This window comes from Anomalospiza imberbis, chromosome 9, assembly GCF_031753505.1.
Source record: "Anomalospiza imberbis isolate Cuckoo-Finch-1a 21T00152 chromosome 9, ASM3175350v1, whole genome shotgun sequence".
Taxonomy (NCBI): Eukaryota; Metazoa; Chordata; class Aves; order Passeriformes; family Viduidae; genus Anomalospiza; species Anomalospiza imberbis.
Genome location: NC_089689.1, coordinates 23,862,111 through 23,888,334, shown reverse-complemented (window position 1 = coordinate 23,888,334; position 26,224 = coordinate 23,862,111). Strand labels below are relative to the sequence as shown.

Sequence of the window (26,224 nt, the reverse complement as noted above, 5' to 3'; positions counted from 1 at the left end):
AGGAAGACCCCTGTACCCACTGCTGATGCCAATGAAGGGTGGGGTGGGGTGGGAGGGGTCCCACACAGGTTGTGGGGAGGCTGTGGGAGCCAGGGTTGGCACAGCTGAGTTAATCCAGTGGTCCCCAACTGATCCCATTTGAATTTTGGCCATATAAAAAACCATAGCTAGTGTTTAAGTCTCCTTCCCCTAAGCACAGCAGTGCAAAGTCAGCCCTTGGAGAGGCCCCAGCCAAGCCACAGCTGGGCTTTCCAAAGCCTTTGCTCCTTGCTGGGCTCAGCTTTGCACCCTTAAACTTGACCCCAAACCTCCTGACTTGTCCCACGTGTTATCCCACACATCCCCTGTGTCTCAGATGTGACCAGTGCTGAGTTTTGGTCACCCTTCATGGAGAAACTGAGCCCCACAGTCATTCCCAGCATGCGGTGCCTCCAGGAAAGGGCTGTGCTGCTCTGTCACCTTACGCTCCCAGCTTAGACAGGAAGGTGAGAGCAACCAAAGCCATGCCATTCCCGACCGCAGCTCAGCCAAAATATGCCCACAGGAAGATGTTGGTGGCCATCAGGAGAATGGCACTAATATCACACACAGTGCTCCACTGGGGCTTCTCCTCAGTGCTGGTGAGTCTGTGCTCCAGGGCAGCTCTCTCCTCCTGGGACTGGGTGGGCGTGGGGCCGGTGGGCAGACCACAGAACCACATGTACAACATATTCCACCAGGCATGTTTGGCTGCTGCGAGAGAGGGACCAAAACTTGGCTGTTGGAATCTACTGGGACTCTTCCCTCCCCTCTCCCAGTTGTTTGGAAGTGCATTGGCCAGTCTGGAGTGAGGCTTGAGAGGGACCTTGCATGGGAGATGCAAAATAATGGAAAGAAGGGAAAGGGAAAAGGAAAAGGAAAAGGAAAAGGAAAAGGAAAAGGAAAAGGAAAAGGAAAAGGAAAAGGAAAAGAAGAAAAGGGAAAAGGAAAAGAGGAAAAGAAAAAGAAAAAGGAAAAGAAAAACTTCTCCCCAGACTATGTACAGCACAGCCTGATTGCAGTGGGTTGATTGCACCACTCACTCGTTAGTTAATTAACAAACCTCTTCCCCCTCCTCCCCGACCCAGATTCCATCCGCTTTTAAAAATTCCTGACAGCATGATGGTCCATTTAAAGATATCCCAGCTTGTTTATTACACATGGCATGCCAGGTGAAGTGTGTGTTTTAATTGTCAGTCCTGTGCTGTGTGTATTTCACTCGCTGTTCTTTCCAAATATAACCTTTTTTGAAATACAGGATGTTATAGGGCCTTGAAAAAAGGTGTTACTCAGAAAAAAAACCCTCATTAAACTGTCAACTGCTGTGTTTCACATTTCCTTCCTCATCTCTGCTAATTACCAAAATACCAGGATATTTGTTTATAAAAATCTGAGCTAGTGAAGTAAACTAGGAATTGACAAGAAATAAGAAGTAATACTGAATAACTGCATTCAACTTAACCCCAAATTTACTCCATTTGGGATATTTTTATTTACTCCACTGGGGATTTGTTTAGATGTTCACTTCTGTTTAGCTTGGCTGTGATTGGTTCCTGTGTCCTTTGGACTGACCAGCAAATGGAAGAAGTGAAGAAATCTTTTGTGTGTCTTTATTCTGAGGTTCCTGCTCTGTAACCTTCAAAAGTAAAGCTCAAAACCAGAAAGCTGCATTTTTAATAGATTTGCAGAATAAAGCTCTGTCCACTCTGAAAAGAACTAGCCTATGTAGCATCTCCTGCTACTGTTCTGTCTCCTGACACCTCTTTAAGTTCACTTTGCTCTGCTTTCCTTCCTATTAAATACCTCTGGGTAGGACACAGAGCTATTTAAGGTCTGAGTTTTTACCATGGCTTACATCCTAAGGGAGGATGAAAAGATCCTATTGGCATCATGGAAATGAGAAAAGTGAGGCCAGTGGGTTCATTCTAGGGCATCCACAAGTACATATGTCTGCTCCCAGGGTCTCTTGGTCCCCTCAGACTGTGCTGCTATTTTGGTGCTCATTTTTTCAGGGATGGCAGCTCTTCTGAGCCATTCAGAGGGATGTTGGGAGAACCAAGAACCGCAACACATTCATTTGTCACATCCTTAAAACTGTAAATACAAGCCCCAGCTCCAGTGAATGGACCAGGTGGTCCCTCATGAACACTAGGGATTTTTATGGGATCCTGGCTGTGCATTCCCAGGCAGGTGAGTGTATTTGTTCACAGACAGAGCCCTACCTGCCTCCTCCTTATCATCTGAAGCTGCAGTTTCCACCAGGTCCTTCTCACTCTGGTCTGGGTCAGTCTGTTCTTCAGCATTTTCCAGGTTTATGGCAGATGCCTTTTTGTACCTGGTCCACCACATGAGGGCCTCCAGCTGCAAAGTGGAACAGAGAGAAATTGGTCACTGCCTGTCTGTCCCAATGTGGCCACCCAGACATCTCTCTCCATGGGGGGCACAGGTCCAAGGTGATGCTGAGGCCTGTTTGGGGTGATCTCCCACTTTCCCTCCCTTCCTTCCTGCACAGGTGCCCACACCCTGGGTAAGAAGGTTGGCACCATCCAGCTGGAGTTCAAAAGCTGAGAAAAAGATGTGAAATAATCTGGTTTCTCGCCTTCCGATTTTTAAAATAATTGGTTCTGTCCCTATTTCTGAGGAGTAACCCTTTAGTAGACATTGGAGAAGCAGCTTCCTATTTGCAAGGCTCATGCGATTGATCTGAAACAATGATGGTCTGCATCCAGAATGGCAGCCCTCCAACAGGGAAGGGTAATGAAGTCAAATAAATAAAAATAAATCAAAAAAGAAGCCAAGACACCCTCTCTGGATACAGTCAGTCACAGACAGCTGTTGTGGCCTCAGAAGATTTTTGTTCAATTCCAGATTTCTCTGATGGGCCATTACAAGGCATTGCCAGAAAGCCACAAAGGACGATCATCCTGCTTTACAAATGCCCAAGTTCTGAAACTCTTATCCCAGAGCAAGCCTGAAATTCTCCCTAGAACACAGAGGGTGCACAGGAGACATCAATCTTGCAAACCTCAGTAGCCCTTCGGCAGCTGTGGGGAGGTCACACACCCCAGGGCTCAGAGATTTGGGGTTAAGCCCGGCCTGCTGCTGCTGTGGCTGGCCTTGGCATGCCCAGGATCCCGGTGGCTCTTCCTGACCCCTGCCCTGGCCAGGCCAGGCAGCAGGGACAGGCTCATCCATCCCTCCCAAAGGCAGCTGCCAGCTCCAGCAGCTGCCCTCCCCCTCCAGCCCACGCTGCCTGGCAGAGGGGCACAGGGGGGACAGTGCAGAGGTGCAGTGGTGACAGCAGGGCAGGCAAAGTCACACACGTGCCCCAGGAGCAGCTGCCTCCCTGCTCTGCCCATATGGAAATGAACTTCCCCAATGGGTCACTCAAAAAGGAACGTGAGTTTAATTTTTGAATTTTGCACACACAAATCCAGGCAGAAGCTTCCAGCTGACACAGAATGTTGCATAATTTCCAGAAGATTTATAGCTTTATTTAAATCATTTTCAACCAAGATGAGCATTGGGCAGGGCTAATCTTTCTTGTCATGAAGTGCTAAATTGCTTTGATTTGATGATCCTCATCTTTCTCAGGGATTCTTTTTTTTTTTAAGTCACTTAGGAAATGTCACTGGAACATAGTAAAGTTTCAGGGTACTAAAGAATTTCCAAAACTTTTTCCTTTTCTCACCTCTTCTCATGTGTCATTGAACCACTGTCTCTGCACATTGCAGCAAAATCTTCAAGGGCTGGGGTGTACCTGGGGCTTGGACTCCACCAGAGGGATGCAATTCCCAATGGAAAGCAGCATAGACACAGGGAATCACCCCTTCATGGCATCACCCCCCTGGATCCACCCAGGAGCTGGTGCCTCTTCCATGGCCAATAAAGCAAACCACCACCCTGGAGAGCTCCTGCTGAAGCAGCTCGCCAGCGCTGAGCTTTGAGCTCGGGTGGGTTTGGGCTGGCTGCATTCCTTGAGATCCCCTTTCTGCTCTTTGCCACTGGTGTGGGGCAGAGCAGCAGCTTTGTGTGGCCATGGAGGCCTCCACGGGGCTGGCTGGGCTTGCCTGGCACAGCCTCCCAAAGGGATGGGGAGGGGAGGCAGATGGGACCTTGGAAGTGCTGCCTGAGGCCCCCATGTCCAAGGGCAGGGGAGCAGGAGGGAGCCTTGTGCTGGGTCCTGGGGTGCCCTGTGGCTCGGCTCCCATCTGCAGAGTCACCCCCGGGCACTGTGTCCCCCCTTAGTTTGCACCTGCCAGCACCCACAGAGCTGAGCGTGTCTGGCTCTCAGTGCCACCAAGTGATGCTGTGAGAGCTCCAGCTGCAGCACCTCAGAGCTCTCAGGGTGGGCTCAGACCAGCCCAGGTGGGCTTGGTGCTCCTCTTAAGCTGTGCACCAAGAGGAGCCACTGAAGCCATGCCTCGAGACACAGGGAGAACATCCCAACCCCAGAATACAGCGGGTGGAAATGCCAATCCCTCAGCCTGTCTGGGTGAGCCCTGACCCCTGGGGGGCTGGCCTGCTGGTGCAGCACTCAGTGCTTGCTGGGCTGTTCCCCTCCCTCTTCTCCCTCACAGTCTCCTTGGGCAAGGGAGTTAGCAAGAACTCAGCAAAGTTTTCCTTTTGTTGTTTGTAAACTAGAATAAATCCTTCTGTTCCAAAATGCCATCTGGCACCTGACAGTTGTGTTTCAGCTTCACAGTCTCAAATTTAATTGTAAGCTCTTTTGCAGGGTTTTCAAGGACGGCGTGACACAATATGGACTACCTACAATGAAGACATATGAACTCTGGAGCATACCAAACAAATTCCTTGCATACTTGTTTTCCAGCACAGCATCAATCACCACAGGGATGGGAGAGTGTCCAAAACAGCAGGAGAAAATGCTACAGCTTGCAGTTCTCAGATTGTAATTCATTTAAAGCCAGGAACATTAGCCGTACCACTCTAACATCAGATACAAATCTCTTTTCTCCTTTTGCCCATTTACTATCTCAAAAGCATTGAGATTCAATATTTAAAGTTGTCCAGTGTAGATCCTCAGCTGGTGCAAAGTAACATAACTGTGCTCAACAGCTGTTCCTGGTCTTTGAAGGCAATGGAGCTGTGGTGATTTACATCTGCTGAGGTATGATCTATCACTGTATTTCCTCGGCTTTGTCTTTGCTGCCTTGTTTTTCTGCTCTTTTTGCTTGACAAAACAAATGACACAATTCCTAGCTCTTGTACCGTGTCTTTCATCATTCCATCCCCAAGCACTGCAGTTAAGGACGAGCAAAACCAGCCCCATTTGAGTCTTAGGGGCGAAACACCCGAGGCTCAGGAAGGGACCAGGAAGCACCATAGCTTCAGAGATCCTCGTGCAGGACACTCAGCACAGTGTCCCCCTCCCAGCCACTGTCATAGGAACACTCAGGCTCTTCACCACAGGTTTACCCACTTGCATGACAAGTAAATAATGGCCAAACACAAAGGCCAGGTGCCACTTTCTACCCAGACAGTCAGAGCCTGGCACATCCACCCTGATCTCCACCTCCTGCCCTTCCTTCCCCAAACACTTCTGTCCCTGAGCCAGCACAGCACAGCCAGAGACTCGCTGGAGATGAGGGGGCAAATCATGAGAAACCATGTCACCAGAAGTGATGGTCCAAACCCACACCTCTGCTCATGTCTAGGGCAAAACTTGGGGTGAAGCTGACCCAGGGAAATGAAAAATTTTGGTCTCAGTGCTGCCCACTGAGATTTGTGCCAGATAGGCAGAAACCCAGCAGTGTTGTCTCCTACTTCAGTTAAACCCCATGCCTTTCTTTGGCTCTTCTCTGAGGAACAAGGGCAGACTTTTCCTGTTGAAATCAGGATAAATAGTAGAAACCGAATGGAATCAGAAAAAAAGAGATGGGGACAGACTCTCCCATTCCTACTGAGCTATGGAAAGAGGGAATGAGCTACTGCTTAGTGGCATGAATTTCCTGGCAGTCCACCCCATTTTCCTTGTGGTGGGAAGATACTGAGGGGCAGAGAGCACATGGGATGGTCACCACAAATATCAGATGATTGATCTGGGTCTCTGTGTCCAGCCTTTCACTGCCACAGGAAGTATCATTAATTCTCATTCATTTTCTACAACAGAATCTCTTACACAGGGGTCAAGCACTGAGCTCAGCACTATGTGGGGTCCATGGCATACCAAAAGGCTATCCTGAGCATCTCTATTGAGGACATTTATCCCAAAAAGCCCAGCTGATGTTAGCTCCTGGCCAGTGCTGCCCTTCAGCAAGCTCTCCTCCCTCCCTGGCTCTCCAGAGGCACCTGAGGGAGGGCAGCCACCACCTCTCATCCTTTGTTCCTCTGAGATAACTGCACACAGCTGCTTCAGACAAAATCCTGCCCTGCCTGACCATACCCTGGCTCTTTGAAGAATGTGTTAAATAAGGTCCCTTACATCCAGCACCTATAAACTCACACATTTCAGTAGAAATACCACAGAAAATCTCCCCTGGGGAATCTAAGATCATAACCTCTCTTTCTCTAATTCTTTTATAGTGGGGTCCATGCTGAAATACCCCTCCTGGAAGAGGTTTGAAATGGTTTCATACCTCTGAGGTCAGACTAAAAAGCCTGGAGGTGCTGGGGCCAATTTCTCCATCTCCTGAACTGCTGGTTTGATGCTCGCTGTTCACCAGTACTGTGTTAATGCATCTTATCTTGCTATTGCTGTGGGCAGGGAGCACTGCACATGTTTAGCTATCACAGGTCAGATGATAAGTGGGAACTCATTAAACCACAGTAATTAATTGCTGGCAACCATCTGGCCACCCCTGAGCAGTCATGAACAACGTAAGCAGCAGAACTAATGGTGCCTCCTTGCCAGTATTTCTCTCTCCCATGTGGATCCTCTGATAGCTAATAAAAGCTGAGAGTTTATCTCCAAGCAGACACAAAGCCAGCCTCTCTCCCTCCTCCTCTCCCCTATCTGAGCACCTGCTTTCATGTAATCTTCAGGAGCGGAGTCTCTTTGACACCTATAACATTCCATCAAACCTTGATGGAGCTGGTTAATGGTTTACAAGTTATGAGGAAGCAACAGATTGATGCCATCACAGCGTTTTCTCTCTCATGCAGTTAGATAGGAAAAAATAGGACTTTTTAATCTATCCAGTAACCTTTGCTGAGAGGTAGGTGGCAGTTTTGTTATATTGGCAGCTGCTTTAAAACTTGGGACTGGGAAGAGTGGCTTTAAGGTTTTATAATATAAAACCTCCCAACTCTGAAGCATTTTAATGTGCTAAGTAAAAGAAAGTTGCTCTTCCCTCAAAGTTATTAAATTTAATTGAGATCACATTGGGACAAAATGTTATTTTCCTAAATGCCCATGTTGCAAAAGATATTAATCTAGTTTGCCTGCAAGATTGATGCTGGCTCTGCTGAAGCAGGCTAGATGCTACAATTAGATAGATTTAATTCCTCCTCAGCAGTGCTCTGAAATGTGATTTCATCTCCTTCCCCTTCTTCTTTTCTTTCTATTCCAGTTATGATGGGCTGTGGTGTCTGCCCAGCTCTGGGCACAGCATGGGAACTCACACTCAATTTGAAGCACTCAGTGCTCAGCAGCATTAACACTCTGTGATCTGGGGAATAGGGAGAGCTGAGGAGCAAGGGCTTCTTGGCAGCATATGCATCACACACCATTTCCTAGCCACTGCAGGAACAGGAAAGGGCAGATCTCGGGGAATTTTGGTATCCAGATGGGGGCTCTGGGAAAAGGGTGTCACTGCAAGTCACCTTTTCTTCAGGGATCGGTGGGGTGCAGAGGCTGATGAGGACGATGACAGTGGCACTGAGGACACAGAGGATGAGGGCAAAGTAGAGGTAGTGCACATCCTTTAGCACAGCTGGTCTCCTGTCCTCCTCCCCACAGGATGGGGCGCTATAAATAAGCTCCATGATCATCCGAACCAGACCAACGGCAAGCCCAGCCACAAGGCCCCAGAAAGCACCCTGAGAAAAGGCAAGCACAGAGAAAAGGTCACTGCAAATTACCTCTCGTTGTAGTTTTCCCTCTCCTCTCCCTCTTTCCCAAGACTTTTTATACCTGATGGAAATCCACACTGAGGTGCATCAAAGGAGAATTTTTCAACAAAAAAATCCTCATTTTCTCTCGTTGCCCTTGAACATGGAGCACACAGAGCACAAACAATGCAAAAATCTCCTCCTAACAACACTCCTCCAATGAGACTTAGACACATCATCCCTAAATGGCAGAACAACTTCCCTTTCATGCTTTCAAATGGGACTGCCAAAAAGTACCACTTGCAGTGACTTCTTAGAAGCAAACCCACACCCACTAGAGACTGGGCTAAGATCCACTAATGCATGCCAGGAAAGCCTGTCTGATTGTCACTCTTGAGCTGGACTGGCTCCAACTTTAAGGAGTCTCAAGGGTTAAGTACTGAGGGAAGAGATATTTATTTATTTTATCAAATTAAATACATGTATCAACTGGTTGTTGACACTTCTCTTACAGGCTCATTAATCCTCTTGCAGAAGATTGCCAAGATGAAGAGGGCTGTGATTGGTGGGCACAGATAGCTGGTTATGGACTGAATGTAGTCAAAGAGCTTTCCACTGTTGGCTGACTGACTGATTGGGATCCAGAGAATGCTGATGACCACAAGGATGAGGGTGAAGACTCTGAAAGAGAAGGATAAATTTGTATTAACTCTGTAGGTAGTTTTGCAGGAAAACACACTCCCAAGTTTCTCTTGGAATTTTCTAAGAAAAAATCCACAGATCACTCTCAAGAACCTTTCCTTGTGTACACAGGAAAAGAGAAAATTGTTCTCCCGATGTGAGCCTGGTGTGTCCTGAAGTGTGACATGGTCTTCAATGACCTTGCTCTTGGATATGACAGAAAGAGGGAGCTGGTAGCTTGTGAAAGCAATCTTTCTGCCACCTTTCCAAGCAGGTAATGTGCTCAGTCTCTTGCCTTTGCCAAATTCCAACTAATTTGCTGCTTATTAAAATTGTTTTTGGGGTCTCAGGTGAATATTGTAACCTTCCTCTGCCTTTGCACTGTGTGCCACAGAGGTTTATCCTTCTTGCTGAACAAGAGGTACTTGTCCTCTGCCCACTCTGCCATGGTGAAGGGTGAGTTTGCCTGCAGCCTTCAGCCATGCCTCAGCAAAGCTTAGACCTTAATGCTCATGACTGGAGAGCAAAACCTCCACACTGAATGCAGCCCAAATTCCCCTGTCTGGAGGAGAACTGTATCTGCCCCTGACATAACACAGCACCAAAGCTTATATGCAAAGGACACTACAACTTATCACAGAGACAGAAAGCTGGGAGGCTCATCTCTGCACTTTTCCCCAAAGAAAAAAAGAAAAAAAAAAGTAATTGTAACACATCACTCCTGTCTGCTGCAAAAATAACATTTTTATAGACCTCTGGTGACAATGACTCAAGAACACTTTTAGCTTTTCTAAAAGTTACGTTTAAAGCAGTATTTGTAATAAGTTTAGAGAGAAGAGAGGCAATTATCTGCTTAGCTCAGTGGAACACTCAGAGTTTCTCCTTGACCAGGCCTATCCAAGATGAAGCTGGAAAACACAACGCTCTTTCCCAAGCTGTGCTCCTGCTCTATATTGCAGGCACCAGATTTTTCTCAGTGAGTCCAGCCTGGAGGATGTAAAAGCTGCTCTCAGAACAGATGATGAGAGGAACGAGACATAAATAAATGCAAGGACCTGCCCATAATCATCAGCTCCTGCTTGGAGGCCTGCCTGCGGAGTCGCTGCCAGATGTCCACAACGAAGAGGGTGCTGCTGCTGTTGAAAATGGAGGTGAGGGAACTCATCAGGGCTGCCATCATCACTGCAATCATCAAACCCCGGAGCCCTGTGGGAGCCAAACACAGAAGGGGAATCAGGACTGGGCCCTGGCCTTCTGAGTGCTGTTTTTTCCATCCCGCTGTCTGGAATCTGCAGTAAGATTTCCACATCCTTAGGATGGGTGAGGGCAGCCTGATCCCCCCCGTGCAGAGCCTGGCTCGAGCCCAGCTCCACAAGGGTGTTCCTCACCATCGGGCATGAGTTCAATGACCAGTTTGGGGTAGGCAATGTTGGAACAACCCACAGCAGCTCCACAGATCCTTTTGCAGATGTCTGGGTCCACGCAGGCCACTTCATCTGTGGAACACAGGGAAACAACAAGGAGTCAGTGCAAACCCCACTAAGCCATAGGTTGTTCAGATCAAGGGAACAAATCCTGATGCCTTGTGCAGTTTCATATAAATTCAGAGGTGGAATAGAGCTACAATGGGTGGAGCTGGAAAATGCTTTATATCATATGATAGAGGTGAAACTTTGAGATGACATTTTCAAATTCTGTTCAGGATACAGCTGAAACTCTCCTGGGTGTTGCATAACTGTAGTCCTTGATGATTTGTCACTTGTGGGAACTGGACTGTTTCCATGAACCCGTCAGCTGGATTCCCAGGGATGCTGGAGGCTCACTTATTCCTATTTAGGAAATCTGGGAAATAGGCTCTTTCCTCTGGAAGTGGTCCTTCTAACTAAGTTATTCCTTCTGGAATGGGGAAGGCTCTGGAGAAACCAGCAATGAGAACTCCTTGGGATATAAGGGAGGTTCATTTAGACTAATCTACTAGGACCTAAATGAACCTGTGTGGTAGGTTGCTAAAACGCTCCAAAATACCTAATGAATGTAATCCATAGGATCTGAAGGACAGCCTCGGTGCTCCATGAATTTAATTTCACTGACTCCCTCCAGACAGACAGATGAATGCAATGTCCACAGCATGGAGCTATATGCCCCCAACGGCAAAGTATGCCTCTTATGGCTACTCCTGGTGATTTCTGCCACTGTGGGACAACTGGAGGTGGAGGGAGGGCTTGGGAACACCATGGTGCAATAGGAATCTCTTTGAACATGCCTGCAGGACAGCAGTTTCTAAGATGTAAAAGTGCTGGCAGACCTGTGTGGGATTAGTGGTCACAGCAGATATTGAGCCCCGTGTCAAGGAAGTTGGGAAGGCTTACCTGGGAAAAGAGCTCTGCTGATTATTCCTGGCATGACAAGGAAAAACACAGGGAAGAGTTTCAGATATCCTGCCAGCACAGATCCACCTTTGGCATGGGAGAGGTTCTTGGCAGAGAGACACCTCTGGACCATCACCTGCAACCAGTGCAGAAAGGGAGCAGAGAATGAAACAGGAGCACAGCAGAGAGAGCAGGATCCATTCTGTCTCTCCTTCTCAGGGATGTCTTTCATCCCACAGGATCCCACAGTGTTTTCAATGCCAAGGACAGCTTTCCCACCTCACTGACTGCAGCCTGCTGCCACCACTCAGAGCTCAGTCCACAGGCTACAGGAGAGGGCAGCGTGGAAATTTCCTTTACAGGAATAATTTCACCCTTGACTGAAATGAAGCCACCTTGAGGGCTGGAGACAGCAGCTGTATGGCAGCAAGAGACACGGAATGAAGCAGACTGTGGGTGTTTTGGTAAAAGCTCAGTGGTGAGGTTTCATAACTATCCCATCTGAAAGTACAGAAGCACCGTGTCTCAAGGAACACACACAGCTTTCCTTGTTTGTACCTTGAAAAGGAATAAGGGACATGAGACATCTGGGAATATGAATGGAGGAATATTGTCTGGAGGTCTACTCAAGGTCACAGCATAGCCAGCACCAGATTCACATTTTTATATCCTTGTCATGCTAACTGCATGAAGATTCCCAGTACTCACCAGCCCACAGTGGGATAAAGATGGATGAAAACAACCTGTTCTCACTGCACTAAGAAGTGCATAAAATTAGCAGCTTGCTGAGAAGGTGGAAGGAGTGAGACATTCTGGTCTAGACCAGTAAAAAAAGTAGCAACTCCTGCACACTGAGGCACACTGATTTTTCAGCTCACAGATCCACAGACTGAGGAGTGGACTGAAAATAACACTGTGGTGGTTTGTCTGCTGAGGGAAAGATTTTATTTACCTGGTCAGTGCACCAGCACCAAAGAGCCACCACATTGAGACCAAATATAAGGCCAGGCCAGGGAATGTCTCCTGTGATGGGATCCCTGAACAAATGAAAGGCATCCGCATGTGGGAGGTGACAGTTTGTGTTTGGGACTGTGATCTTGGGTATTGCTGTGCTGTATTTCTCCTTAAGTCCTTCGTACCAGCCAACTTTTTCAAAGCCTGTAAAGAAAATGGCAGTGATTTAAGGGCTGTTCCATCATGCAAAGTTATTATCTAATCTGAGTCTCGTGATTACTTTTCTTTTATCTTCCTCTTATCTTCTTTACTTTTCATTCCATCCTTGCTTTTTGCAGTCAAATTTTCTAAAGAAGTCAGCTGGATTTTGCCCAGAGTCCTTGTGGTTTCAACAATACATTCTGGAAGAGGATCAATGCAGGAAAACCTCCATGATCCTAATCCCTGCAATGTTATCAGCACCTAGTTTTACTTATACACCCTCCAAAAGCTAGAGCAGGAAAGTATAACATGGAAAAAGATATACCTAGTTTAGATATTTCTGTTTGCCAAGAAGGCTTAAAACAAAGAATGATGATGGTCATTTCCTTGTTGCTCTTTATTTTTTTATAACGCTCAGTTGCACCCACATGAACTCCAAAAGTCAACAGTGGAAGTCAGCATATCTGAATTGATATGGGCTTAGTAAGAGCTGAATTTGGCTCTGAGAATGTGATGTTCCAAAGTTCTTTGGCAACCCCAGTGAGGTGAAGATATCCAGAGCCTCACCTCCATACAGTTAGTGCAAAGGATGAAGAAAGCATGATGGCTTGGAGAATGAGACTTGTGCTGGCACCACTTCTGTGAGTGGCTAAAACTCATTTCTGCACCACACATGAAAGGGTGAGGCACCATGCTAAGGTCTAGTGGCCTTGGGACCACTAAACTGCTGTGTGGTGTCACTGCAGGTTCCCCTTACCTATGAACATGAGGACCAAAGCTCCCAGCACCATGATCAGGGTCTGCAGCACATCTGTGTAAATCACAGCAGTCAAACCCCCTGCCAGGAGAACCAGAGACAGCAGTCAGTGTGTCACCATGCACAGGGAAACAGGTACCTCACCTGGGAAAAAGCTTTCTTTTGCTCCAGCCTTGTGACTTCAGGACAGACCCACTGGGAGAAGCTGGCACTGAGCTGGTCCTCCGAAGCCTACAGCTGTCACAAGCCCTCCCATGAGGAACAGTGTGGAAGGTTTTCCATGTTCATGCGAGAACGTGGAGGCAGCTCAGTATCTTAACAGCTAAAGCCGGTAATTTTGCAGAAAGGGAACAAAATAGCAAATTTGGGCAGTGGTACTTCCTGCACAGAGGGAGCCAAGAGCCTTGTGCAGTGTTAGAAAATCCTCCAAAAACAGTGATGTTCCCCCTGTACCACTTTCCCGTAGGCCAAGAGGAGAGAGGGGAAGAGTCAAACATCTCCAACAGCTGGGAGTGACAAGGCAAGTACTACCAGCAACTGGGGCAATCTCTCCCTCAGACCAGGACCTGAATACTCTTTCCCCTCTGTAGGAAATGGGAAACTTATAACCTAGGCTTTGGTTTATAATGTGCCCTTTAAAACCAGCTATTTACCAGCTATGGTGTAGACAGCAGTCACTGCTAGCAGGATCACAGTGGACAAGTAGAGGTTCCAGCCCAAAGCAGTTTGGATGAACAATGCTCCAGCAAAAATGTCTGTCTGGAATAAAAAAAACAAGGGCAGTCTGGCATTAGTAGTGCTTTCTGCAAGTGAAATCTAATAATGCAGCCTGCAGCCCTCTGCAGCTGAAAGCATTGACAGGGGAGGACACCAGCAAGGTGAACTGAAGGGGAGGAGAAGAGCTGTTGGGACTCTTGGCTCTGAACCTTGTTTTGCTGTAAGGAAAAACTTTCCTGCAGGTTAGAGCTTTCAGGATCCAGGAGAGCAGGAGGGTGAAAATGAAGGTGCTACACCAAGGGACTAAAAAGTCATCAAAATAAAGACCATCTTGAGTCATAGAATCCTTGCTGGCACAGAGAAGGACTGGTGCAAACTGTCACCTCTTTTGGTGACTGTGAACACATCCCTGGATAGCACAGCCCATGTATCCACAGGCAGACACAGGAGGGAAAGAGGAGGAGATAGCAGAGACCTTGTTCTTCCCAGGGCTACCTCTTGGTGGTCTCATGGTCCAGAGACACTCCCTCTTGAAAGACTCCTAAAGAGTCACTGATATCTTATATCATGATTTGTTTATCTGAGAAGGTCAACAGGTGGTTTTTCTGTTAATGCAGTTCAGCATATTAGAGTGACTCCAGAAAAGCAGATTATACCTGCTGAGGACCTCACTAGAAATACAGACAGTCCCATCAGCTGTGTTTTGTTTGGATCTTCTGGCAGAGTGACACCAGAAACCAGGTGAAACCTGGAGTAACACAGATAACATCATTCAGAACTGCAGAAGGTGATATGGGAGATGTTTATGTTGGGAAAGCAAGGTAGAAGGACACCTGTGAGTCTGGTATGGGGTGAGATACAGGTGAAGACCTTTACCAAGGGAGACAGAAGGGATGGAGCAAGAATTCCATTTGCTGTATCTGAAATGAGCACCTTAAAAGCAAGGAGCCAGTGCAGCCCCTGACCTCTGTGGGCCTGAGACAAAACAGGCACAGCCAGAACTCCACAGGAATCCCTGCCCCTTCTGGGGTTTGGCTTCCCAGTAGGAAACACAACCACCTCTGTAGCCGTGCAGGATCAGTCCTCTGACAACACTGTTTATTGAGATCTCTGTTTTCTTTGCAAGCCAAGAAGACTCTGCAGTGCCCTGGTTGTTGACCTATGTTTGGGCAGAAAGCACAGGGAGAAAAATCCTTCTTGTAACCAAGTGCCTGCTGTCCAGCCAGCCGCTAAATGAGCTCTCCACAAACAATAGCTCTGCTTAATAGAAAGCACCTGTCATGGCCATAAACTCCCCCAGCCACATCCGTCAGCCACGCGTGAATTGGCTGCACAGAGGAGAAACCACTGAGATGAAACAGCAGTGATGGGGGCCAGGGTCCTGCTCTGAAAAGCACTGGCAAATGCTGCTCTGCTGAAGGTCACTCTGAAAGACAGCTCTGTTTCATACCTTGTCTGTGTGGCTGTGCTCACGGTGGGCTGCTGCAGGAGAGAGTTGCCATTTATCCCTCACAGGTAAAGAGGCTTTAAGTGTCTTTTTGCAAGACCTCACTCACTCTGTCACCCAGGGCTATGCTCCGGTCCCACAGAGCAAAGCTGGAGGCAGTGGTGACAGCAGTGGGTGACATGACCAAGAGCTGCCCATTAGAGGGGGGAATCTATCCCACACTCCCAGCCTGGAACTCCTCTTAATGCCCCTCCCAGGAGCTGAGACATAATAAGCCTGGGAGAAGGACCTTGAAGTCACATGAGTGTTTTATCTCCAGTCAGTGTCTCTCAAGGCAATTTGACATCTGAATATTTCAGAAGACTCTAGTGAAAACTGGCCCTTGTACTGACCTTGGGATAATCACCTGGAGACAAAGGACTGACATCTTCAGTCCCTGTAATGAACTCTCAAATACACTCCTCTCCCTCCAAGGGCACAGGTAGTTCTTAGTAAATATCTGAGCATTTCTGTTTCTTTGTGAATGGCATTTAAAAGGGGGAAATAATACCCAGTACACTGGGTTTTGGCTACCAGCAGGGTACAATGCTACAAGCAATTCAGAAAAGGTGCTGCATTTTGTCTTAAGCCAGAACCTACCTCCCTTTCACTGTTCCCTTTTTGTGCAACACAAGTGAGAAAGAAAGAAAGAGGAACAACCATAAAATACCTAATGCTGAAAACTCAACTACAAGAACAACAGCAGGTTTATGATAATTTAAGAGAATTTCATCTCTACAAGATGCAGCCAGCCAGATATTCACATGGGGTAATGCAGCCCTTCCTCTATCTCTGATGCCTAGGGTTTGATGTGATAGAAGAGGAAAAGCAGGCAGACAGCCCACAGTACTTACACTGTTTAGTAATTAGTTGCACATCCCTGTAAAGTTCTCACTGTGCATTGCTGTTTAATGAGGGCTCTGTCTCTCTCTTAGGAAAGGTCTCCATGATCAATAGAGAGGCAAGAGCAGCACACTAACACACTGCAGCTGTTCCTGGGAGCAGGGCTGATCCTTTCAAGGAGCTTTCTCTGTGCAGCCCTGCCTTGTACCAGGATGCCCTATGCCTGCCCTAGACACGAGGGTGGCGTTCAGCTGGATACATACGGATATCCTGGTGGATATATAGAGAATCAGGGACAGCACAGACATGTAGATTTGTAGCCTCTGCCCTCCAAACCTCTTCTTTAGGTACTCAGGCATGGTGACAACTCCTGCTGCGATGTAAACTGGCACGAAGATCCAGCCGAGAGCCAGCAGTGGCCAGATGGCCTGTTAAAGAGACAGAGAATAAAGGCACAGGATTCAACACATGGGAACAGCTTTTCCCCCTGTTCTGTCAGTGGCCATCCTAAAAACGCAGAAAGGTACAGTGCCATGCGACGTATTTAAGCAGACTGACTTTTTCTCCCTGCTCAGAAGATGAGCCAGCAGCTGGAGGAATTATTACAGTTCAGTCAAAAGCTTTTGAAGATCTCCTCCTAAGGACTGTATTTCTCTCTGTCATGGGTGTCACTTCCTCTTCCATCCCCTGGTCTTTTGAGCAAGGTGGTGTATTCTGTTGCTCTGGTTCTCTGAAAGATGGTGGTGTATTTGGTGGCCTTTAAAACCACTGATGCTGTGGCAGTGAAGAGTTAAGTGATTCAGAGCAGGATGGGAGCATCTGTTTGTTGCTCGATTAGCAAGTGATGAGGCTGAGGCAGCAGACTGTCCCTGCGGAGCATAAAAATAAGCAACAGCAAGACTCTGCTGGGATGTTCTTCTTGCAGGCTGGTGCAGATGTGCTTCTGTCACTGGTAGATAAAGAGGCACTTTAGTTGCTTTGCCACAGGTGAAGAGTCTTTTGGAAAGTGTAAAAGGCATTCTCATATATTTCTTCTCTGATTCCCAGCAAAAGCCCAAACAAGAGAACTTAAAAGTAAATGAAAGCCATTGGATTATCAAACCTCACCTCCTGGTTGTCTCCAGCCATTATCTGTCATCCTTATATTTATTTTGATCAATTATTTAAGTTTTCAGAAAAAAAACCTGATCCCTGTGAGCAGAGATTGTGACTGATTGAGAGCAGCCATGGCTCCTGCAGTGGCAGAGACTGGCTGTGGTGAAAGATGCTCATATGATCCCTCTAGCTGAATGATGTCCCATGGCACAGGGAGAGAGTAATGGCATATGTAAATTCTCTTTCCAATCTGAAATAAATTAATCTGAACACATGAAGTTATATTTGCCCTGAAACACAATCTTGTTTTCATGAGCTCCTAAAGTGACTTGAATAGATTTCCTTTGAGTACACCAATATTATGTCCTACATGCACCAGGCTGAACACAGTCCCTGTTTTCTTCACAAAGGATTTAAAGGTGACCTTAATGATCTAGAAAAAAAACATTGCAGTGAATACATACCCCAGGAGAGAGCTTTTGGTGGACCCTGCCTGTGCTTGGCACTCCTAACACTCTCTGCTGAGGTAAGCAAGAGATTCAGAGTTAGGGGAGTCATGCTTCTTGTGAGGCTGGCACTAATCTCACTCCTCATCAGCTGAGAAATTTCATTAGCACCACACACCAAGGGCCTGGTTTTCATGCTCTTGTGCAATGTCAGTGGCAATTTTCCAGGCCGCTTCAACAGGGCAGAATGAGACCTGCCTTCACACCCAGATGTTCACTCCAGAGATGCCACATTTTGGCAGCTGCCAGGTGAAGAGAGTATTGCTGATTTTCATAGATTTACAGTGAATATGGGAGCACATGCTCCTTCTTTTTGCTTTGTTTTCAACTCCCTGCACCCAGAATCTTGTTATTATCCAAGTACCTTTCCAGTATTCATTATCCTTTATTTTAATCTTCACAAGTGCAGACTAAAGCTTAAAAATAAGGCCATGCACCACTGGGAAGGCCAAAGAGCGAATAATTCTAGCGAATTCCACTTAAACTAAAATAAAGATCTCATGTTTCCAAGGCTGTCGGAATGCCTACAGGCTTCTCTCCTGAGAGTTGAGCACTTGTTGCTGCTGATACTGTTAAACACCTGATTCTGGAGAGAAACCCCAATCTGTTTGTAGACAGTGACATCTTAGTTGACAACAGAACTGACACTTATATTCCACTCGAAGCCCCCAACAGCGAGGCCCCCAGCTGCTGCCGTGCCCGCCAGGCCGATGAACAAACCGCTGCCCACATCGGTCGACATCAGGGATGCTCCAATCTGAACAAAGGGATAAAACTGAGAAAGTCACTTTGAGGAACTTCTGTATCAGCCCAAGCATTTCCCCCAGAAAGGCTCTTTCCCTGGGATCTCATCTCCTTGTGGTTAGGCAGCTGACAGAGGGTTGGGTTTTCCTTCACCTCTTGAAAAACCCTACATTTTTATATCTAAAAGCACATTCCTGCTCCCTTCCACTGCCCCCACTCCAGTGTAAAGCTTAATCTCAGAATCAGGGCTCACTTTGCCAGTGGTTCTCCTGAGAAGCACACCTATTACAGGGGCACAGCAGAGGGAGGGGAGTCAGGTGACTCCTCAGTGTCCATGAAATGTGGCGGATTTCTCCATTCCCATGTTAGGCAGCCAGCAAGGTGCCATCTCTGACCCTGCTGACCCTTGCTCTGTCTCCCCATGCCTTGCAATTTAATATTGGGTCTTAGCTGAGGCTATTTAATGCACAGCTGAAACCTGTCACTCTCATAAAAACAACAATAAAATGCAGATAAGCCAGTCATGTACTCAAGGTGAAGGCCACAAAGAGCTGAGCCTGCAGGAGAGCTGCAGAGGTGGAATCAGCTCTGACAAACAAATCTGAGAAGTGAACAGCATTAGAAGCTGCTCTGAACCTAAAAGAGCTCAGAAGAGGCAAGAGTTGACCTATAACAAACAGCGTCTGTAGCCACCTGTGGTTGGAGCCAAAAGCAGTGAGGATGTTTTGGGATTTGTGTGGGGGATTTTTTTAATATATATATATAAAAACCTACCAGAAATCTTGTTTAAAAGAACAAGATTGAGGAAAAAATATTCAATTTTAGTATCTTTTTATTTCCCCCCTCCTAATTAGAGAAAACCATCAAGCTAAGCTTTTGCATTAAATGTTACTTGGCTGAGACAGAAGTTTAAAGAACATTTAAGAAATGACAGATTTTAGAGAGGTGTATGTGTCTCTGATGGAAGAGGCTGAAAATCTAGCCTAGTGAATTTATGGGCAATGCACAGCCAAAGGAAAAAAATAAAAAACCTGTTTTGGTTGAGAAGTGCATTCCGTTACCCACGACTCACTGGAGAGATATATGGTTCTAGAGTCTGGCATTGGCTAAGAAGAATCTTTATTCCTGTGGCATTTTTATTCCTTTCCAACTCTAAATTATCTTTATATGTACCTTTCAATCCCAAGAAAAGGTGCCTTCAATAGATTATTTTTTCCTTCATAGTGAAGATTTATACTTCAGTGGTTTGAAGTTTATATCCTTTACATCGTTAGTCAATCAACTCAACTCTGTTCTAAATAGCAAGGGCTCAAAGTCCTGAGATTAGGGATTATTTTAAATTCAGTGTCTAAATGCTCTTTACTGGATAACACATTCCTAGATTACCTAATGCTGTCTTGACTTGGGAACATCAGGGGTGTATTCAAGCCAAAAAGTTTCCAACCCAGCTAGGCAGCCAGCATTCCCCAACTTTCATCAATGGGAACATTTCTATTGCTGACTTTAGCAGAGAAACAGAGAGTTGGAAAACCCTGAAGGTGCTGAGCTACCCTTTTGGCCTGGCAGCTCCATGCTGCAGCCCACTGGCAAAGATGAGTGGGATGATTCCTTATGGATCCTTCATCTGTCCCCTTCATCTCAAGACTACAGTCAGAACATGTAGAGACTGGGTCCCCTCACCAGACGTGCTCTCACCCCTGGAATTGCTTTCAAACCACGAGAAACAGAGAGAAGCATTTCACTCACAGGCCACTACGACATGGATCATCCAGCCAGAAAATATCCTCCAACAGTCCCTCAGCTCGCTTGTATCGATGACTGGAAGCACAGGAAAAAGAACAGGAAAAAGTGTTTTCCTCCATTCACCTTCCTTGAGTCAGATCATGCCTGGAGAATCCTTAGTGCCTGGCCTCAGCACCAGCTCCAAAATAGTTTTATGGATCTGTTAAGTATGCCAGGCTTCACACACTGCTTCTGCCCCTTTTTGTGCAGGATTCTGACAGTCGTGCTTTGGAAAGAAGCTGCTTGTACCTGTTTAATGACTTCTCCCTGAATGTACCAACTGGGGAAGAAAAAACAGTTCAGCTAAGCAGAACACAGTAGGTGTCTGTGACAGAGGCCTTTGCCAAACAACACGAAAAAATCATTAGCAACAATCTTTCCAAAGTTTTTAAGGTCCCATTTAATCTTCTCCAGCACAACCTTGGCTTTTCTTTTGCCTCCTGCCTGTCCACACCCAGATCTGAGACTGCTCTGCAGCACACGAGTTGAGCATCATTCCCAGAACAACCTCCAGGGAGTGATCCCACAGTTCTCCCCACGTGGGGTGGAAGTGAAGGCTCACAGAAGGATTCCTGTCACCCCCAAATTTGCTCCACAGGCGCTGGGATAAGTTGTGCAGAGGATGCCATTTGCAGCCAAGCCCCTTTGAACCCAGGAGAAGTCCAGGGCGTATCAAAGCCTCTTGGCTCAGGCAGACCCAAACCCGACCCCCTCAGGGGCTCACCCATATCCCGACAGTGAGGATAAAGGCGAAGTACAGAGCCACCATGATGATGTCTGCCACTGCAAAGGCTGCTGCCATGTCCCCTGGCAGCCCAGTCAGCTCCGTGCTGGCTGTGGTCGGTTGGCTCATGGCTGTGAGCAAACTGATGATTTTCTCCCTCACACTGGACTTAAGTGCACGTTGGCCTTCATCATTTCCTTGTAATAATTAACAGGGCCAAGAAATTGTGAGTGGGGAGCAGAGGCCAGGCAGGACTGTGACTAACATTTCTCAGTAGGATCTTGGTCTCCATGGCTCATCAGTGAGGGCCACCACACAGCTCTGTGCTGTAAGGATTCCTCCCATTCCCCCTCGTGTCCATTTACCAGTGGTCCTTTCTCCTGCCCATTTTTCCATTGGTGACTCCCACTGGGATGTAGGAGATGGTTCTGCTTTGAGGTCTGGGGACTGCCTGGAGAAGGCTTGTGCCCCACAGCCAGCTCTGGAATGGCTCTGCCAGGCCCAGTAGGAACGTTGTGTCCCAGGACATGGGCAGGAAGGAGGAGAGTGCTGGACCCCATGGCATATCAAACTGTGAACCCAGGCCCTCAGCAGGGACATTTCTCATCCTGGTTTGCAGACAAGGTGGGCACCCTCCAGCACGAGCCCCCTGAACCAGGGTCACACCAAACCTCTCCTCCTCTGTTGAGACAGCTTTGGGAGGATCACAGAAGGTTCCTACTGGGGCTGGCAGAGCCCCTGCAGAGTCTTCTCCAGGCAGACCCCAGACCTCAAACCAGAACCATCTTCTACATCCCCCAGCCACCACCCTCTGTGATCCCTCATTCCATGACATATCACATATCACAGGTGAGCTGTGTTTGATCTTGGTTTCAAGGAAGGAAACAAAACCTCTCCTCTCTCTCTCTCACTTTGTTTTATTCCCCTCTCTCCCAGATTTTTCTTGCAAATGCTGGCTACCTACTTGCTCATTAATTGAACTGCTAACATGAGGCCCACATCCTCCCCTGCTCCCCAGTCTGAGGCTCCCTGGGAGCAGTGCCTCCCTGTAGGCTCATTATCCACAAGAGGCTTTTCAAAACTGAAATGTTTCAACAAGCTGAAGTACAGTTACTAGAAATTAAATATCTGGAAACCTAAATCCCCTGGTATAAACAGGCAGCTCTCCCTGCACAGAGCTGATTTACATTCACCCACACACTTCTTCCCCTTGACACCTCAGCACCTGAAAGCAAAAGACAGTTGCCTAATCCTAAAATGCATCAAATGAAATGCCCAAGAAGCAAACAACATCTCCAATCTTCCCAAATCAGGAATGCTTCTCCACATGGGAAGCCCAAACCCCAAGTACCTGCCTGACCTAGCCCTTCAGCCCACCTTCTCACAGTGCTGTATCTGCAGCAACTAACACTTGGAAACACTCGAAAGGTTTCACCCCAGGCCAGCAAATACATCCAATAAGCCATTCCCAACAGCCATGAGCTACCATGTGTCTATTGGACACACTGGAATGACACAGGCTTATGGCACTAGGATGTTGTCAGGTGTTATTACACAGCATGGACCATCCCAAACTGCAGTGGCCAGCCCAATTGCTGGGCAGGATTGCAGCAGATGCACCTCAAACATGGAGTGCATTTGTGGCAGTCCTTTCCTCGCTGCTCCATCCTGTTCAGGCAGGAGTTGCTCTGCTCCCCACTCCCAGGACAAGCTGCAGAGGAATTCTCCCCCCTAGGGATGTGACCACTGTCCCTGCCCACAGCCAAGGGAATGACACACCCTGCTGTTCTGTGGCTCCCAGCCCTGCTGTAGCAGCCCCGGGCAAGAAGCGGGTGCACAGTGCAGGGTCCCAGCAGCAGGGCAGCGCTTATCTCCCGCTCTGTGCACTGCTGCGTCAGCGCTGGGGGCCAAGCACCCCCAGGAGATGCAGTGCTCCTTGCCCTGGGTACAGATGTGGGACTTCAAGTGCTCAGGAGACAATAAAAGTGCATCACAGCTGACAAGTAAACAAGCAGCCTTGGAGTGAAAGATATGACAGCAGCATAAGCCAGCACGTGCGATTTGGCAGATCTCTGTTGATTCAGAGGGTGGCAAACTCTGTCTTTCACTTCTCTCCAGGGACCTGGTGAGGGACCTCGAGTGTGCAGTTTACCTGCAGCAGCAAACCCACCCTCCCCAGCCGGCAGAGGGCTCAGACCCTCTTGGCCATGCAGGGAATGCTGAATTTTGCTTGCCCAAAGTGAAGGAATGAGTTGGTTTAAGTTACCTGTGCTAGTGGGATTGGTGGTGGCAGCAGAGGAAGTGCTGGGAATGATGGAGAGGGGTGAGCCTGTGAGCACAGGGGACAAAGCCATCCCCACGTTGTGTCATCCACAGCAGGATCAGGTGTTGGCAGAAGTGTTGGCTGCACTCATGGGGGCAATTGGCACAGAGAGCTGAGGAATACAGATCTTCATCCTTTCCCCATTCCTCCGTCCTGAGACATCACTCCTGTACCTTCCAAAAACCATTCCTCCTCCCTCCAGGACTCACCTCCTGGTGCCTGCCTGGCTTTATGCAGTCTTTTTGTTGTCTCGGTGAAGGCTGAGAGCAGGACTATCAATGAGGGGGCAGAAGGCAGCCCCTGAAGCTCACAGGGTGTTGCTGGGCCCACCTTGTCTCCTTGTCCAGAGACAGCCCCATGGTCACCGAGCCCTGCATCCATGGCTTCTCCCAGCCCTGCTGTGGTGCCCAGCAGAGGTGTGGGGCAGGCTGCAGAGTTGCAGCAGCCCTGTAAACCCCACAGTTTCAGCAGTGCCTGGGAGCTGCAGCCAGGCAGCCAGACCCTGCAGCACAGTTAATACACTCTCCTCTCCTTGCAGCAGAAGTGACAGGACGTTTAGTGTCCCCTTGCGGGGTGCTCACCCTCACTCCTGTCACAGAGGCTGAGAACGAGCCCTTCAGGGACAGGAAATTGTAAGTGGCGTTTCAAAGAGTGCAGCTCAGAAAAAATAAAAAGGTGCTGAAGAACAAGTGTTTCTGGGGCAAAGGATGTTCGGTGGAGTGACAGGCAATTATTTTCACAAATGTTAACGAATAAATGGACTTCCTCTTCATTACCAAGCTACTTCACAGTCATCAGCAAATAGTTCCAATGACAATTAGTGAATTTCTAAATGGATTGAGAAATTGGTTTATACACAGATACCGATGCAATGAGGTGAGGTGATAGCCCAGCCTCCCTCCTTACCTTTCCTCCTGGGGGATTTTCCTGTGCGCTCAATGGGTGAGGCATTCAGCTAACCATTATTTTCTTCTCAGCTCTTCCTCAGGGGAACGACTCTTGAATGAAACCCAGCAGTTTAATTTTGGTGTGATATGAATGGGCTTTGAATGTATTTAATGTTTAAAGGCAGCTATTCAGCTCGGAGCCTGCTCCAGAGGAGCAGCGGGAAGCAGAGCAGACCCCCGGGAAGCGCAGCGATGCTACCACAGCTCTTTTCTTCCCTCTGCAGGCCACACTCTGATTTTCACTCCTGGACTGTCCCATAAACCTGGAGGCATTCCATCACTTCCAGACTCCTTGCACTACTTTTGTTTGTTTGTTTGTTTAACCGGGGTGAGTCAGGGACACCTGTGCTGAGGCAGGGATAAAATGCCATGCAGAGGAGCCAGGGAAGGTGCTGGATTCAGTGGGAACCTCAGCACCTTGTCAGGCTGCTCTGAGCCCTGCCACACCAGGAGGAAGCTCACAGCTCTGTGTGCTGCAAACTGCTCCTCTCCATTCCTGGGGATGGGCAGAGCTCCCTGTGCAGGCTGTGTGGACTCAGTTCCAACCATGCAGTGCAGTGCAGGTGGGCTCACATGGGATGTACTTCCCCTGTTTGGACTCCTTTGGCAGGGAGCTGGGAGTGTGGATCTCTCCCAGCAAGTGTCACTGACCATCTCCTACCCCCTCCTCGCTCTCTCCCAGAGATCACCTGTAGCACTGTGGGCCCATAACCCTGGCCTCTGCCTGTGGGCCAAGGACAGCCTTGACACACAGCACAGCTTCAAGTTACCACACAGCTTTTGCTGCACCCAAGTTACGTGACTGTAGTGACAGGAGACACCGTGGGCTAAGCGTGGTGTTACCAACCAGCCAGTCCAGGATGAGGTGGACTACTCGGAGTGGAGTCTCATCCTGGCTGTCTTTATCCAGGCAACTCATTTGCTACCCCAAACAAGAGTTTTCACCTCCCTGTTCAGCTGAACAACCTCCTCTGATTGCCCCTTCCATCCCCACACATCCCACTGGGAAATTTCTGTGACTGCTGAGAAATTAAGGTGAGAAGACACAGAAGGAGTTTCAGGTCATACTTTCAGCCATAGCTGCCTAGAAGAATCATTCTAGGACCAAGCAGACTTAGGCTGGAAAAAAAATATGTCACATTTACTGAGTGACTTTTTTGACTAACAGCCAAACATTGAAAAATATTAGCAAGGGTAAAACATTTAAGTGACAGAACAAGGACACTTTAGATGAAGAATGTTGTTCTCCCTTTAATTTACTCCCCTCTACAGCCTTGCAAAGATCTCAGCAGAGTAAGTGTCCTTATTGATGGATACACTATCCTTGTTAAGATGGGACAATATACTTATTTACAGCTTTCATCATTGTCATGAAGGCACAAAGCAAACAGATCTAACTAATGAAGATTTAGCTGTTACATAATGTCTTTGCCAACTCCATGCAGAAGTCTGGGTAAAAATCCTGGAAATAAATCTTTTTATGAGAGCATTTCTAATGAATTTAAGACATGAAGAGATGTATTTGTAGTTTGTTTTAGGACTCTGGGTATTGCTTTTCTGGAAAGATGTCTCAGGTTTGGAGTACAAATGAAATGATGGTCTGAGAAACCCCAAGGAAGCGAAAGTCACATCAGCCCTGCGATCCAAGCAAGGAATTAACACGTTCATGGTGATGCTCCACGATAGGGGTGGTGTGAGCTGTGACCATTGGTACCACCAGCAAGATGCAGACACAGTAATAGTGGATCAACAGGCAGAAGAGATGGAGGAGTTGCAGTAAAAGCTTCTTCACTTCACTTGATCCTCTCTAGGTCCCTCTGAAGATGAGAACAGCCATGGGGGAGCAACTCACAGCGGCTGGGACAGTAATGCTCCACAGCAAAGCAGGCAAGGTAGTGCCTCACAGCTCCTGCAGGAGCATGTTTGATACTACAGGAACAAGCAGCTTCCTTTGATGTTCTCCTGAAATCCATTGTCTGAGAATCACAAGGAACTTAGTCCAAGTTTTACCACTTAGCAAGTGGTAGAACTAGAGGTGGTGCATGAGCACCTGGTAAGCTTCTG

The 26,224-nt window shown here is 47.7% G+C and overlaps 1 protein-coding gene across 5 annotated transcripts in view; it reads right to left on the bottom strand.

Moving 5' to 3' along the window:
• SLC5A9 (solute carrier family 5 member 9) overlaps nucleotides 1-26,224 on the bottom strand; it is a 31,227-nt gene continuing 5,003 nt past the window's right edge. The window contains exons 1-13 of one of the 5 annotated variants that reach the window (XM_068198681.1): nucleotides 20,891-21,670; nucleotides 20,131-20,202; nucleotides 18,289-18,397; nucleotides 13,647-13,748; nucleotides 12,994-13,074; nucleotides 12,034-12,239; nucleotides 11,082-11,217; nucleotides 10,101-10,208; nucleotides 9,768-9,918; nucleotides 8,544-8,712; nucleotides 7,804-8,019; nucleotides 2,241-2,379; nucleotides 1-732 (exon numbers count right to left, since the gene is read on the bottom strand). In XM_068198681.1, coding sequence (XP_068054782.1) covers nucleotides 524-732; nucleotides 2,241-2,379; nucleotides 7,804-8,019; nucleotides 8,544-8,712; nucleotides 9,768-9,918; nucleotides 10,101-10,208; nucleotides 11,082-11,217; nucleotides 12,034-12,239; nucleotides 12,994-13,074; nucleotides 13,647-13,748; nucleotides 18,289-18,382 — 1,611 coding nt within the window. In that variant the 5' untranslated portion in view covers nucleotides 18,383-18,397; nucleotides 20,131-20,202; nucleotides 20,891-21,670 and the 3' untranslated portion in view covers nucleotides 1-523. Of the gene's footprint in view, nucleotides 733-2,240; nucleotides 2,380-7,803; nucleotides 8,020-8,543; nucleotides 8,713-9,767; nucleotides 9,919-10,100; nucleotides 10,209-11,081; nucleotides 11,218-12,033; nucleotides 12,240-12,993; nucleotides 13,075-13,646; nucleotides 13,753-14,366; nucleotides 14,870-16,050; nucleotides 16,263-16,302; nucleotides 17,093-18,288; nucleotides 18,398-20,130; nucleotides 20,203-20,890; nucleotides 21,671-26,224 lie in introns of those variants that run through there. The other 4 variants (XM_068198680.1, XM_068198683.1, XM_068198679.1 and 1 more) reach the window with 4 other exon arrangements.